The 13,270-nt window shown below is 40.8% G+C and overlaps 1 protein-coding gene across 2 annotated transcripts in view; it reads right to left on the reverse strand.

Annotated features, from left to right (window-relative positions):
* Positions 1-13,270, reverse strand: part of PLCL2 (phospholipase C like 2) — a 191,457-nt gene that overhangs the window by 19,088 nt on the left and 159,099 nt on the right. For both annotated transcript variants that reach the window (XM_068545864.1, XM_068545865.1), the window contains exon 5: positions 9,174-9,283. In XM_068545864.1, the coding sequence (XP_068401965.1) occupies positions 9,174-9,283 (110 nt within the window). The remainder of the gene's footprint in view (positions 1-9,173; positions 9,284-13,270) is intronic.

The raw sequence follows: 13,270 nt of genomic DNA on the forward strand, positions 1-13,270 counted from the left end.
CATTCTCCAGGACTGATCACATGCTGGGCCACAAAGTGAGCCACAGTAAATTTTAAAAATTGAAATCATATCAAGCATCTTTTCCAATGACAACACTACGAGATTAGAAATCAACTACAAGAAAAAACCTGTAAAAAACACAAACATGTAGAGGCTAAACAGTATGCTATCAATACTAAACAACCAGTGGATCACTGAAGAAATCAGAGGAAATAAAAAAATACCGAGAGATAAATGAAAACGAAAGCATGATGATCCAAAACCTATGGGACGCAGCAAAATCAGTTCTAAGAGGGAACTTTATAGCCATACAATCTTACTTCAGGAAACATAATAATCTCAAATAAACAACCTAACCTTACAACTAATGCAACTAGAGAAAGAAGAACAAACAAAACCCAAAGTTAGCAGAAGGAAAGAAACCATAAAGATCAGAGCAGAAATAAATGAAATAGAGATAAAGAAATCAATAGATAAGATCAATGAAACTAAAAGCTTATTCTTTGAAAAGATAAACAAAACTGACAAACCTTTAGCCAGATTCATCAAGAAAAAAAGCGGGAGGACTCAAATCAATAAAAATAGAAATGAAAAAGAAGTTGCAACTGACACCACAGGAATACAAAGGATCATAAGAGACTACTACACACAACTATATGACAACCACGAAGAAATGGACAAATGCTTAGCAAGGTACAATCTTCCAAGACTGAACCAGGAAGAAATAGAAAATATGAGCAGACCAATCATAAGTACTGAAATTGAAACTGTGATTTTAAAAACTCCCAACAAACAAAAGTCCAGGACCAGATGGCTTCACAGGTGAATTCTATCAAACATTTAGAGAGGAGTTAACACCTATTCTTTCAAACTATTCCAAAAAATTGCAGAGGAAGGAACACTCCCAAGCTCATTCTATGAGGCCACCATCACACTGATTCCAAAACCAGACAAAGATACCACACAAAAAAGTAAATTACAGGCCAGTATCACTGAAGAACATGGACGCAAAAATCCTCAACAAAATACTGGCAAACCGAATCCAACAATACAGTAAAAGGATCATACACCATGATCAAGTGGAATTTATCCCAAGATGCAAGGATTCTTCAATATCCACAAATCAATCAGTGTGATACAACACATTAACAAATTGAAGAATAAAAACCATATGATCATCTCAATAGATGCAGAAAAAGCTTCTGACAAAATTCAATACCCATTTATGACAAAAACTCTCCAGAAAGTGGGCACAGAGAGAACCTACCTCAACATAATAAAGGCCATATATGACAAACCTACAGCTAACATCATACTTAATGGTGAAAACCTGGATGCATTTCCTCTAAGATCAGGAACAAGACAAGGATGTCCACTCTCACCACTTTTATTCAACATAGTTTTGGAAGTTCTAGCCACAGCAATCAGAGAAGAAAAAGAAATAAACGGAATCCAAAATGGAAAAGAAGTTAAACCGTCACTATATGCAGGTGACATGATACTGTACATAGAAAATCCTAAAGATGCTACCAGAAAACTACCACAGCTCATCAATGAATTCGGTAAAGTTGCAGGATACAAAATTAATACACAGAAATCTATTGCATTTCTATACACTAACAACAAAAGATCAGAAAGAGAAATTAAGGAAACAATCCCATTTACTGTCACATCAAAAAGAATAAAATACCTAGGAATAAACCTACCTAAGGAGGCAAAAGACCTGTACTCTGAAAACTATAAGACACTGATGAAAAAAATCGAAGATGACACAACCAGATGGAAAGATATACCATGTTCTTGGATTGGAAGAATCAATATTGTCAAAATGACTATACTACCCAAGGCAATCTGGAGAGTCAATGCAATCCCTGTCAAATTACCAATGGCATTTTTCACAGAACTAGAACAAAAAAATTTTTTTAATTTGTATGGAGACACAAAAGACCCCAAATAGCCAAAGCAATCTTGAGAAAGAAAAACGGAGCTGGCGGTGTCAGGCTCCCTGACGTCAGACTATACTGCAAAGCTACAGTAATCAAAACAGCATGGTATTGGCACAACAACAGAAATACAGATCAATGGAACAGGACAGAAAGTCCACAGATAAACCCACGCACTTATGGTCACCTAATCTATGATAAAGGAGGCAAGAATATACAGTGGAGAAAAGATAGTCTCTTCAATACATGGTGCTGAGAAAACTGGACAGCTACATGTGAGGGAATGAAATTAGAATACTCTTTAACACTATACACAAAAATAAACTCAAAATGGGTTAAATGGGTTACCTAACTGTAAGACCAGATACTATAAAACTCTTAGAGAAAAACATAGGCACAAGACTCTTGGACATAAATTGCAGCAATATCTTTTTCAATCTGTCTTCTAGAGTAATGGATATAAAAAGAAAAATAAACAAATGGAAAGTGATTAAACTCAAAAGTTTTTGCACAGCAAAGAAAATGAAAAAGAAAACAAAAAGACGACTACAGAATGGGAGAAAATATTTGCAAACAATGCAACTGACAAGGGCTTAATTTCCAAAATTTACAAGCAGCTCATGCAGCTCAATATCAAAAAACAAACAAACAAACAAGTAACCCAATCAAAAAATGGGCGAAGACCTAAACAGACATTTCTCCAAAGAAGACATAGAGGTGGCCAAGAGGAACATGAAAAGATGCTCAACATCACTAATCATTAGAGAAATGCAAATCAAAACTACAATGAGGTATCACCTCACGCCAGTCAGAATGGCCATCATCAAAAAGTCTACAAACAGGGAACTTCCCTGGTGGCGCACTGGTTAAGAATCCACCTGCCAATGCAGGGGACATGGGTTCGAGCCCTGCTCCGGGAAGATCCCACATGCCGCGGAGCAACTAAGCCCGTGTGCCACAACTACTGACCCTGCACGCTAGAGCCTGCAAGCTACAACTACTGAGCCCGCATGCCACAACTACTGAAGCCCGCGCACCTAGAGCCCGTGCTCCACAACAAGAGAAGCCACTGCAATGAGAAGCCCGCACACCACAAGGAAGAGTAGCCCCTGCTCACCACAACTAGAGAAAGCCCGCGTGCAGCAACAAAGACCCAACTCAGCCAAAAATAAGTAAATAAAATAAATAAATTTATTTAAAAAAATGTCTACAAACAATAAATGTTGGAGAGGATGTGGAGAAAGGGGAACCCTCCTACACTGTTGGTGGGAATATAAATTGGTACAGCCACTCTGGAGAAGAGTGTGGAGGTTCCTTAAGAAACTAAAAACAGAGCTACCATATGATTAAGCAATCCCACTCCTGGGCATATATCTGGAGAAAATCGTGGTTCGAGAGGATACATGTACCCCAATGTTCAGGATTTTTATGAATTGCCAGTATGAGTTCTATGAGTTTTAGAAGTTTATTAAATTATGTTATACCTTTTTCTTTGCGGGGTGGCTGCTTGTGTTTGTGTATTGTGTGTGTGTGTTTGCCAGTTTTACTCTTTTTGCTCATTTCATCAGGACTATGGGAAGGAAGTTCTGCAATGAAGTTTTAAAAATTTTTTATTTTATATTGAAGTACAGTTGATTTACAATGCTGTGTTAGTTTCACGTGTACAGCAAAGTGATTCAGTTATACATATACATATATCTATTCTTTTTCAAATTCTTTTCCCATTTAGGTGCTGAAAATTCTAACAGCCCAACAACCTGGAGAGATATAAACTGAGTGTCTTTCCCCTTTTACTTCTGTTTGACGGGGGAGAAGAGATGATGGGACAGGGGGTGGGAAGAAAGAGGTGACATGGAAAAGTTAGGAATGGGGCTGACACACAACTAGAAACCTGGACACAATATATAAAGCAATGATTTTCAGATAGTGCAAGACAGGGAGCCCTGGGAGAAGGGGTATGGACATAAGGTCCAGCTCATTGCCTGGAGAGCTTCCCAAACCGAGCCCAGCAGCCCCTCTTTGGAGCTCAGGGAGGCAAAGTGGCTGCAAGGGTTGTGGTGGAGAGGGAGGGAGGGCTGCAACAGCTATTGTAAATATACAATAGGATATTGTATCATGAGCACAAAGGGAGGGAGAGGATATCATGAGCACAAAGAAGAGAAGCGGGAAATTCAAAATAAAAACCCCACTGGACAGGATTAATGGCAGATTAGACGCTGTAGAAGATACAGCAGTATTGTTTGAAGACTAGAAGACTTGAAGACTAGCATTGCTTGCAGCACTAGAAACTATTAAAAAAAAAAAAACAGCAAAAAGGCCTAAACAGATGAACACTGCATCTGTGACTTATGGGATAGTATCAAGCAGTACATATGTACAAATGGAGTTACAGAAGGCGAGGAGAGAAAGGGTAAAACAGAAAAAAATTTAAAGAAACTATGGCTGAAAATCTTCCAAGTTTGATGGAAACTGTAAATCCACATACAGAAAAACCTCAAAGAACTCTAAGCAGAAGAAACATAAAGAAAGCCATACTAAGGCCCATCATGATCTTCTAAAAAAATCTAAAAAAAACAAAGACCCCAACAAAAAGATGCTCAAACTCTATACACTTACTAGACTTGCTAAACTGATAATAACAAACGTTGACAAGGGTGTGGGGTAACTGGAACTCTCGCAACACTGCTGGGGGGAATTCACAATGGAACAGTTCATAAAGCAGTTTGTAAAGCAGTTGGCAATTTCTTATAAAGTCTGACATACACTTATCATATGAGCAATTCCACTCATAGGTATTTACCCAAGAAAAATAAAAACATATGTTCACACAAAGACTTGAATGTGAATGTTCATTGCAGCTGTATTCTTAATAGGTAAAAACTGGAAGCAACCCAAATGTCCATCAACTAGTGAACATACAAAGTGTGGTACACCCATAGGATAGAATACTATTCATCAATAAAAAGGAATAGCTTACTGAAACATACATCAACTTGGATGAACCTCAGAAGCATTATCCTAAATGCAAGAAGCCAGGCACAAAGTTTATTACTACATGATTCCATTTATGGGACATTCTGGAATGGGTGAAACTACAGATGGCAATCAGACCAGCAATCGGCAAGGTGGGGGAGTTTACTACAAAGGGACACAAGGGAACTTCTAGGAATGAAGCTCTATCATCACTATGGTATGCTGCATGATTATATACATTTGTCAAAATTCATTGAATTGCACAGTTAAAATTTGTGAATTTTATTTTATGTAAATTATACCTCAATAATGCTCATCAAAAAAGAGAGAATGGTGCTATCTAATGAGTGTGAGGTCTTGAGGGCTGGCTTCTGAATTAAAGAAGCAATCAGAAGCCTGTGGGGACGAATTACACCCTCTCTCCAATTATGCAGCAGAAACCCTAGAACAGGACATTTACAAACTCTGAGAAAGCTGGGTCCCAGTATGCAAACAAAGGCTGTCTATGACCCCAGCTGAGATTTCTCTCTTCTCCGCCATTCCCTCAGGCTACAGAAAAGCATGGGCAATTTCTTGGACTGGTGGTGACAGCAAACCAGTTTAAATATTGAGCTTATAGCAAGCAACATGGGAACTACAGTCTGGAACCAACTGGTGATGTTTAAACCTGGATAATGGAAAAATAACAATATGCCTAACTCCCCACCCAGAAATATTAAAAAGTGCTAACTCATCTTTCGTAGCAGAAGGGCAACCAACAAAGCTTATAACTGAAATGTAGAGCTTTCAAAAACCCAACAAAATGACTCCAATTAACATTTTTCATAATCTCTTTTCTTAACCTCAGAGGGATTTTATAGGAAAGAAAAACCTTTAGAGTAAAAATTGTTCAGCAATTCATTTAGTTTCTTTATGGTTTGCTTTCTTCCTGTTAAACTAAGTAAAGTGAAACTTAGTACTTAAAAAAATTAAATAGAGAAATTATAGTAGGATTCTATCTACTGATATACCTTATTTCGTAATATCTGAGACACTAGTACTGAAGAGACATACGTACCACTATTTTATACACCACTAAGGAAGAAAATCACTCCAATTTAACTAGGCTACAATGCATTATAAGATACACACCAATATCAAAGATGTGAAAAACGAGAAAAAGGTATGACTCAGGATCAAAAACATGTATCTCCATCCATCCATCCATATGCATATAAAAAGGTTCCTGGAATAAGGTCACTTACATTTAATAATAATTATTTCTCAGAGGGAGGATCTGAGGTCATTTTAAAACTTATCTTTTATACATTGAAAAAGTTCTTTATAATGAAGACATATTTACAGAAACGAATGAATGATTTTTATTAGAAGAAAAAAATGACTGGAAGTAAATATGCCGAGATGTTAACAGCGGGTCGTGCTGGGTGTGGAATCAGAGGTGACGTTTCTCCTTCGTTCATTTCTGTATTTTAAAGCAACTCTTAAAGTTGAAAAAACTAAACAAAGCCAGCAAAGACTCACGAAAACTTGGCTGGACATCCTTGGACGAAAGGAGTTTGTGGCCGGGCGCCTGCTCTGGGGGTGACCCATCACCCCGGCTCTCACACTGCAAGTCCTTCGTCCCATGATGATTGGGCACCCTGCCTCCCTTGTTGTTCACATGAGTGGGGTGATTCAGAAGGAAAGACACTTCTGATTTGACTCTAGAGTGGTGGCACTCAATTTTTTAGGGTGCCTGCGAATCCCCTGAGGAACGTGTCACACAGCCAGATTCCTGCACCCACCCCTGAGATGATGACCCAGGACGTCTGCGGTGGGGCTTAGGAGACTGTGTTTTAAGCACCCAGGTAATTCTTACACCTGGCCTCACAGCTCCAGGGCTCCCTCAGCACGTCTGGAGGGAAAGTCTGGAACCTTCCCCAAGCCTCTGTGCCCCCATGAGGGCACCCGCTGCCAACTACATACCACACAGGGCCCTGGAGGGCTGGACCCCCTCCAAGCTCCATGCAGAGAACAGGTGGTGAGGGGAACTCAAGGGACCCATCCCCTCCTGCCAGGAAAAGGCTGGGAGCTCAGCTCAGACCCAAACTCATGTCTAAAGCTCCACAGGCACTGATTCTTCTAAAGAAAGTTTAAACCCGTGAAATATGCAGCAATGAAAAAAGCCCTCCTATTGTACAGAAAAGACACACAGACCTCTCCAACTCTTCCCCACTCAGCGCATCCTCAAACACCAGCTACAGCAAATACTACCCTGGGAATTTTAAAAAGATCTATTACCCTGTTCTATACATTTGTTTCCATATGTACGTAAGTCTGAGGTGCTAATTCTATCTCCTGGACATAATTCAAAAGAAAATAGTTTCCTCATTGTAGCTGTTTGGTTCAATTTCATGTTTCTAAAACCTGAGCCATTACTTTATGTCAGCTGTTTTTCATGAATATGTGCGCCAGCCTCCCATTTTCAGGGGTTCTTAGCCCAGTGCTCCTCAAACTGTAATGTGCATAAGAATCCCCCGGGATCTTGTAAAAAGGCAGATTCTGACTCAGCAGGCCTGGGGCAGGGCCCGGGAGTCTGCATTGTGAACAAGCTCCCAGGTGATGCCCAGGCTGCTGGTTCCTGGACCAGAATGGAGTAGCAAGGATAGCTGACAGGTGAAAGTTTGGTCCCTAAGTATGTTTTGCCCATAATAAAATAAAAGCCAAATGAGCATTTGTTCCTATCACAGGGCTATAAACTACGATGCAATTTTTTCCTGAGGTTTGCAGGAAATTTGTAGTGTACACCCCATCTCTGGTTGGGAGTGAGTCAGCAAGTTGTAAAGCCAAATTCCTCTTCATTGTAAATTTTTCTATCTGCTGTTTACTGAACTGCAAATGATCAGAGTTAAATACTAAGCAGAAGATCCAGAGATTCAAAAAAGTACATGTGTAGGAAGGGAAGTATTTGAAGAAGTTTAGAAAATGACTTATTATAAAAATGAGTAAGGGTTTAAGATGAGAAAGTGCAAGTTGGCTAGCTTTGGAAGGGTGACTTTTCATTAAATTAAATCAGAAGACTGTTGTCAGCTGCAGGATGGATCTTTTTTTTTTTTTTTTTTTTTTGTCTAAATTGTAGTTTATTATCATCTACATGTATGTATTTCCCACATTTTTTTTACATGAGTATATATTACTTTGAAAATTAGGGATGCAGGATGGATCTTTTCACTTGAAGGGAAACAGAGAAATTAAAAGAGGCAGCTGTGATAATGTCTTTTGAATTCAACTGAGAAGAAAGTTTGGAGGGTGAACCGGAGAGTAATTTTACATTGAGTTGTCCAAGGCCCAGAGTGAAATAATGTTTCTGTGTTATTATTATTCAAGGTCTCAAACACTGAGATAAAGAAAAGATCAGCGAGACAAAATGCAAAAAAGGTTCCAAGGCACATACATAACATTATTTTTAAAATCATGTCATATTATATACACCATAGAGAAAAAGACTGGGAGAATGTATAGCAAAAGACCCTGGACGGTGGGACTATGTTTACCTTTGGTTATGCTATTTTGACATTTTCTATAATGAAAATATATTACTTGTATAAGAAAACTAATAAAAGTTAATTTTTTTAAATGGTCATGCTGAGATAGGAAGATGGAAGGAAAGGAGGGAAGGAGGGAGGGAGGGAGGGAGAGAGAGACAGACAGAGAGAAAGGAAAAGAAAGAAAGAAGAGAGCAGATAAACAAACAGATAGAGATGGTTTCTCCCTTGAAGGGAAATTTTTTTCAAACAGCAACTCCTTCACATATTTCTTTTGATTATGCCCCCCACAATTCTTTCCTACTTTTTCCCTGGGATCATATTGACGTTAAGGCTGTGATTATACTTTAAAACATTGAATGAAATCTGAAGAACTAGAATCTTCAAATTCCCAGTCATTCCTCTGTAATCAATGCTTTCTATTTCACATGTAGCACCTGGCGTTTATGAACTTTACGATGTTCTAAGGATGAAATGCAGACCCTTTCCCTTCTTGGCAGAATCCACTAGGTGCCAACCGCTCGAGTCCCCGGTTCTCCCTCCGAGCTGCACTGCCCAGCTACTGTGCCCGCAGCAGACTCTCCAGAAAGCAGAGTTCTCATTCGATTTTTGTGGCCATGCCATAGCTTCGAGTGGCTGGTAATGTACAGTGCAGGAAATGGTATACTAACAGGAAGAAACATGCTGAACAAGGCTGCAAGATCACTAGCATCAGAAACAACTCGGAAAATACCTTTAAGATGGTAATATTCCAGGTAAAGCTCTCCACAGCTTTTTGCAGTTTGCGTTCCTTCAAACCTTCCTTGGTGCCTATGCTGTGCAAGTGTTCATGGAATTCCATGGCTGAAAGAAACAGAAAGACAAAGGATATTACTTCCCCACCCAATCTGTGGTAATGAGCCGGCAATATTTATTTTTCTAGGTGAAAACAGCTGAAACGATTCCAGTCTCCACTGAGATTTCATAAAGTGCCTATTTAAGAATGTAACAATGGGGGAAAGACCGCAAATTCACGGCATCCGTGAGGCAGAAGGCATCTTAGAGATGGGTGCTCATGGATTGGAAGGGCTGCAGGGCACAGGGGATCATCGTCCTCCTTACGTTAGAGATGAGGAGTCTGAGGCTCAGCCAGGTTCGGAGACACTGAGGCTGTGGAGGGAGCCGCAGGAACAGCTGGACCAGAATCCAGGTCTTTGGACTCTCAGAGGCAGATCTCAGCTCCGCCAAGGACACGATGTTGGCAATAAGGGATGACAAGAGTGCAAAGCAATGTATTTCCCGTCCCAGTAAAAGTCAATCTGAGGTCAGACCCCAAGCCTGCTGTAGAGGGGAGGGGATGGGGAGAAAGGCCAAGAACTCCGACTCTGAATAATTTACATAATCAATGCATATTCCCCATCGCCATTCCAAATAGCCTGAATGCAGGAGTGGTGTGACAGTCCTTTTCCTGGTTTAATATCATTAAAACTCATGGAAAGTTTTCATATTCACCTGCAGTCACTTGTCCCATCTCTGGCCAATGGGAACCCCGCAGGGGGGTTCCTAGGTTCTTCTGAAATCACTAATTAGTCTTTGATATGTCCCTTGCTTTCCAGCACAAGATGTTCTAGACTTACCAAGTGCATTTCTCATCACAGACGTGGAACCAGGCATTTCTCCAGGCACCTCTGGACTCTTACAGTGGGGAATGGTGTTTAAAGACCACAATCTGGGGGCTAGGAGTGCTCATTGTTACTGAGTTTCCACTGTTTTCTAGGCCTTTTTATTGAACAGATCTCAGGTACATGGAGTTTTTTTTTTTTTAAGGGAAGAATAATATCTTGCTCATACTTCTAATTCAAATGTAAGGGGCTTCCCTGGTGGCGCAGTGGTTGAGAATCTGCCTGCCAATGCAGGGGACACGGGTTCGAGCCCTGGTCTGGGAAGATCCCACATGCCGCGGAGCAACTAGGCCCGTGAGCCACAACCACTGAGCCTGCGCGTCTGGAGCCCGTGCTCCGCAACAAGAGAGGCCGCGATAGCGAGAGGCCCGCGCATCACGATGAAGAGTGGCCCCCGCTTGCCGCAACTGGAGAAAGCCCTCGCACAGAAACGAAGACCCAACACAGCCAGAAATAAATAATAGATAAATAATAAATAAATTTTTTAAAAAATGTAAGTATACAGGAATTTTACATAATTAAAAAAAAATCTTATGCTTATTTCTTTTCTCTTAGGTAGACAATCTTAATTCTTAACCACACAAACATAACCAATAGTAAGACCGCTAAATACAATTTAAACTCTGCATTTTTTTTGTCCTTAGAGTATCTCATTGAGAATGTACAGAAAAAGTATTGTGTTCTAAGGTCTGTCAGAATAATTATTTTCTTTACGTGGATATGTCACTTAACAAAGTATAATTCCCTTCGCTTGTTTCCTTCCCCCCCCCCCCATTGTGTATGTGGTGGGTGGGAAGTGATTTTACTTTTTTGGATATAATTTGTTTTATGATTCCAAAGTCAAACTACATATCAGGGTGCATTCAGGTAAATCTTACTTTCTTCCTGGTCTCCTCTACTCTGATCCCTCCCTCCCCCTACACATTTTTCTTGGTTTTTAATTTATCTTTTATTGTCTTGTTTCTCCTTGAAAATCTTAAGCAAATGTTTCCATATATCCACAGTCCTCCCTTTCTTGCACAAAAGCAGCATACCATGCACACTGCTCTGTACCGTGGTTTTTCTCCTCAGGTAACTACGTAGTGGAGATCACTCCCTGCCAGTGTATCAAGCTCTTCTTCACTCTTTTTCTAACACCTACACAGGCTTCCACATTGTGTGGATGAGCCAGCATTTATTTAACCAGTCCTCACTGATGGACACTGTCTCCAATCTTTTGCTATTACAAATAATGTTGGAGCAGCTGTAATTTTTACAAGACATTTCCGGTGTTCTTCCGTACATTTTTACTGTTCAGTTGGGCATCCCCATTTCTAACTCCCTTTCTATGCAACATCGTTTCAGAGCAGCTCTTTACATCGTGACTGACAGTCACTTTATTCCTTAGTGTCTTTAAACAGTGAAGGAGAGCCGACACAAAGGATAAATACAGTAAGCTGCCGATCTAGTCTCCCTTCTTCTCTATTTTTTCCCCTCCTAATAGGAACTATGGCCCTAATTCCTGTCAGGCTAATAAGGCTTAAGAGCCTCCCTGGTTTCCAAAAAGAACAGTAATTAGTAAAATTCATTACAGTGCCTAGGAAACTACTACACTGACCACTCTCCTTTAATTCAGCCTCTCTCTTGCCAACACCCCAACTTGGTCACTAAACCCCCTCCAGCACACTGCTGTGTGGCCTGGCTCACATAGGGCCGCCGCATCCCCCATATCTAGTTCTGACTTTCCTGGATGTGCTTGGCTTAACCGACGGGAAAAAGAGACAGACAAAAAATAATAACCACGAGTAGGCGGCAACGACGCTCTAAAACCCAGGATTTCTGCTGGAGTAAAACACACACACACACGATTTTTCCCTGGTCAGGTCTGAGAGACTCCCTGCCGTGTGCCGTGATGACTCAGACCCGCTGCCTAGAACACGGCCAGGTGAGGCCCCGGTGGTAGGACCCTGATGGGTCTTAAGTTTTAATACTTCAGCACCATCTGGATTTCAGGACAGCAGTCGTTAATCTTCATAATGTTTCTATTTCGGATAGTCAGGAAGCATTATGGTCTTATAAGCGTCACTGAGGCTCAGTAGATGGACGTCTAGACTGGAACACGGGAAAGAGAAGAGACACAGGAGAAGAGGTGAAGCAGTAGCTCTCTGTGTAACAAGGAGGGATAGAGTTGTACGGTCTCCGAGAGGCGTGGGAAGGGAAATGGTTGTGACGGTATCGTGGGACCACACCATACAGCTGCCTGACCAGAAGCGGGCTGTTTGAGGCGCTTTCTTATTACAAATCTCAATACTGGCACAAAGATGTGACACAACAGTACTGGCGGATTTGTCAACCACCCAGATGTATGCTTGGGAGCCTCACGCCACTGGAGGCAGTCGGCTTAACTCGCCTTGCTGACCATCTGACCACTAAGGTGACCGGAACTGCCCCGCGGGGCTTCACGCCAACCAACAGGTAAGAACCCGCAGGTAACACAAGCACGGAACGGCCGAAGGCGGGAATGCCGAGCTCAGACAAACATCCATCCTAGATTTTAAGAAAGCAGCTTTCAGAAAGTTCAGAAGAACACAGGGCAAGAGGCTGCCTTGAGAAGGACTGAGGACTCAAGGAAGAAACACAGTCAAGATGATAAAAAATGATACCGATTAGGATGAAATGGAGAAACTTTTTTTTTTTTTTTTTTTTTTTTGGTCACACCGTGCAGCTTGCAGGATCTTAGTTCCCTGACCAGGGATGGAACCCACAACCTCAGCAGTGAAAGTGCGGAGTTCTAACCACTGGACGGCCAGGTAAGTCCCATGATGAAATGGGGAAACATTTAAGGAAACAAGTATAGCTGTCTAAAAAGCTCATATGAAAAAATGAGACAATTCCCCCTTATCCTCCCCCTCTTGAAATATCTATAGCCCAATAAAAGTCCACAGGGAAGTGAAAAGTGTATTATTAATGAAGTTCTTTCAAAAAGGGCACAAAAAGGCGATTAGTTGAAAAATGGAAAAGTTACGTTAAAAATATAAAACCCCACATTTAAAAAAGTGGTCAAGACAATCAGTCCCATTATCATTTATTTCATTGTCTGGTTTGCTACATAACACACCTGTTTCTTTAAAAAGATTTTCGTATTATTAACTTATAGACTAATCTTTGCAAACATTCCGCCAATCCACTG

Source organism: Eschrichtius robustus, chromosome 6, assembly GCF_028021215.1.
Source record: "Eschrichtius robustus isolate mEscRob2 chromosome 6, mEscRob2.pri, whole genome shotgun sequence".
NCBI classification, from domain to species: domain Eukaryota; kingdom Metazoa; phylum Chordata; class Mammalia; order Artiodactyla; family Eschrichtiidae; genus Eschrichtius; species Eschrichtius robustus.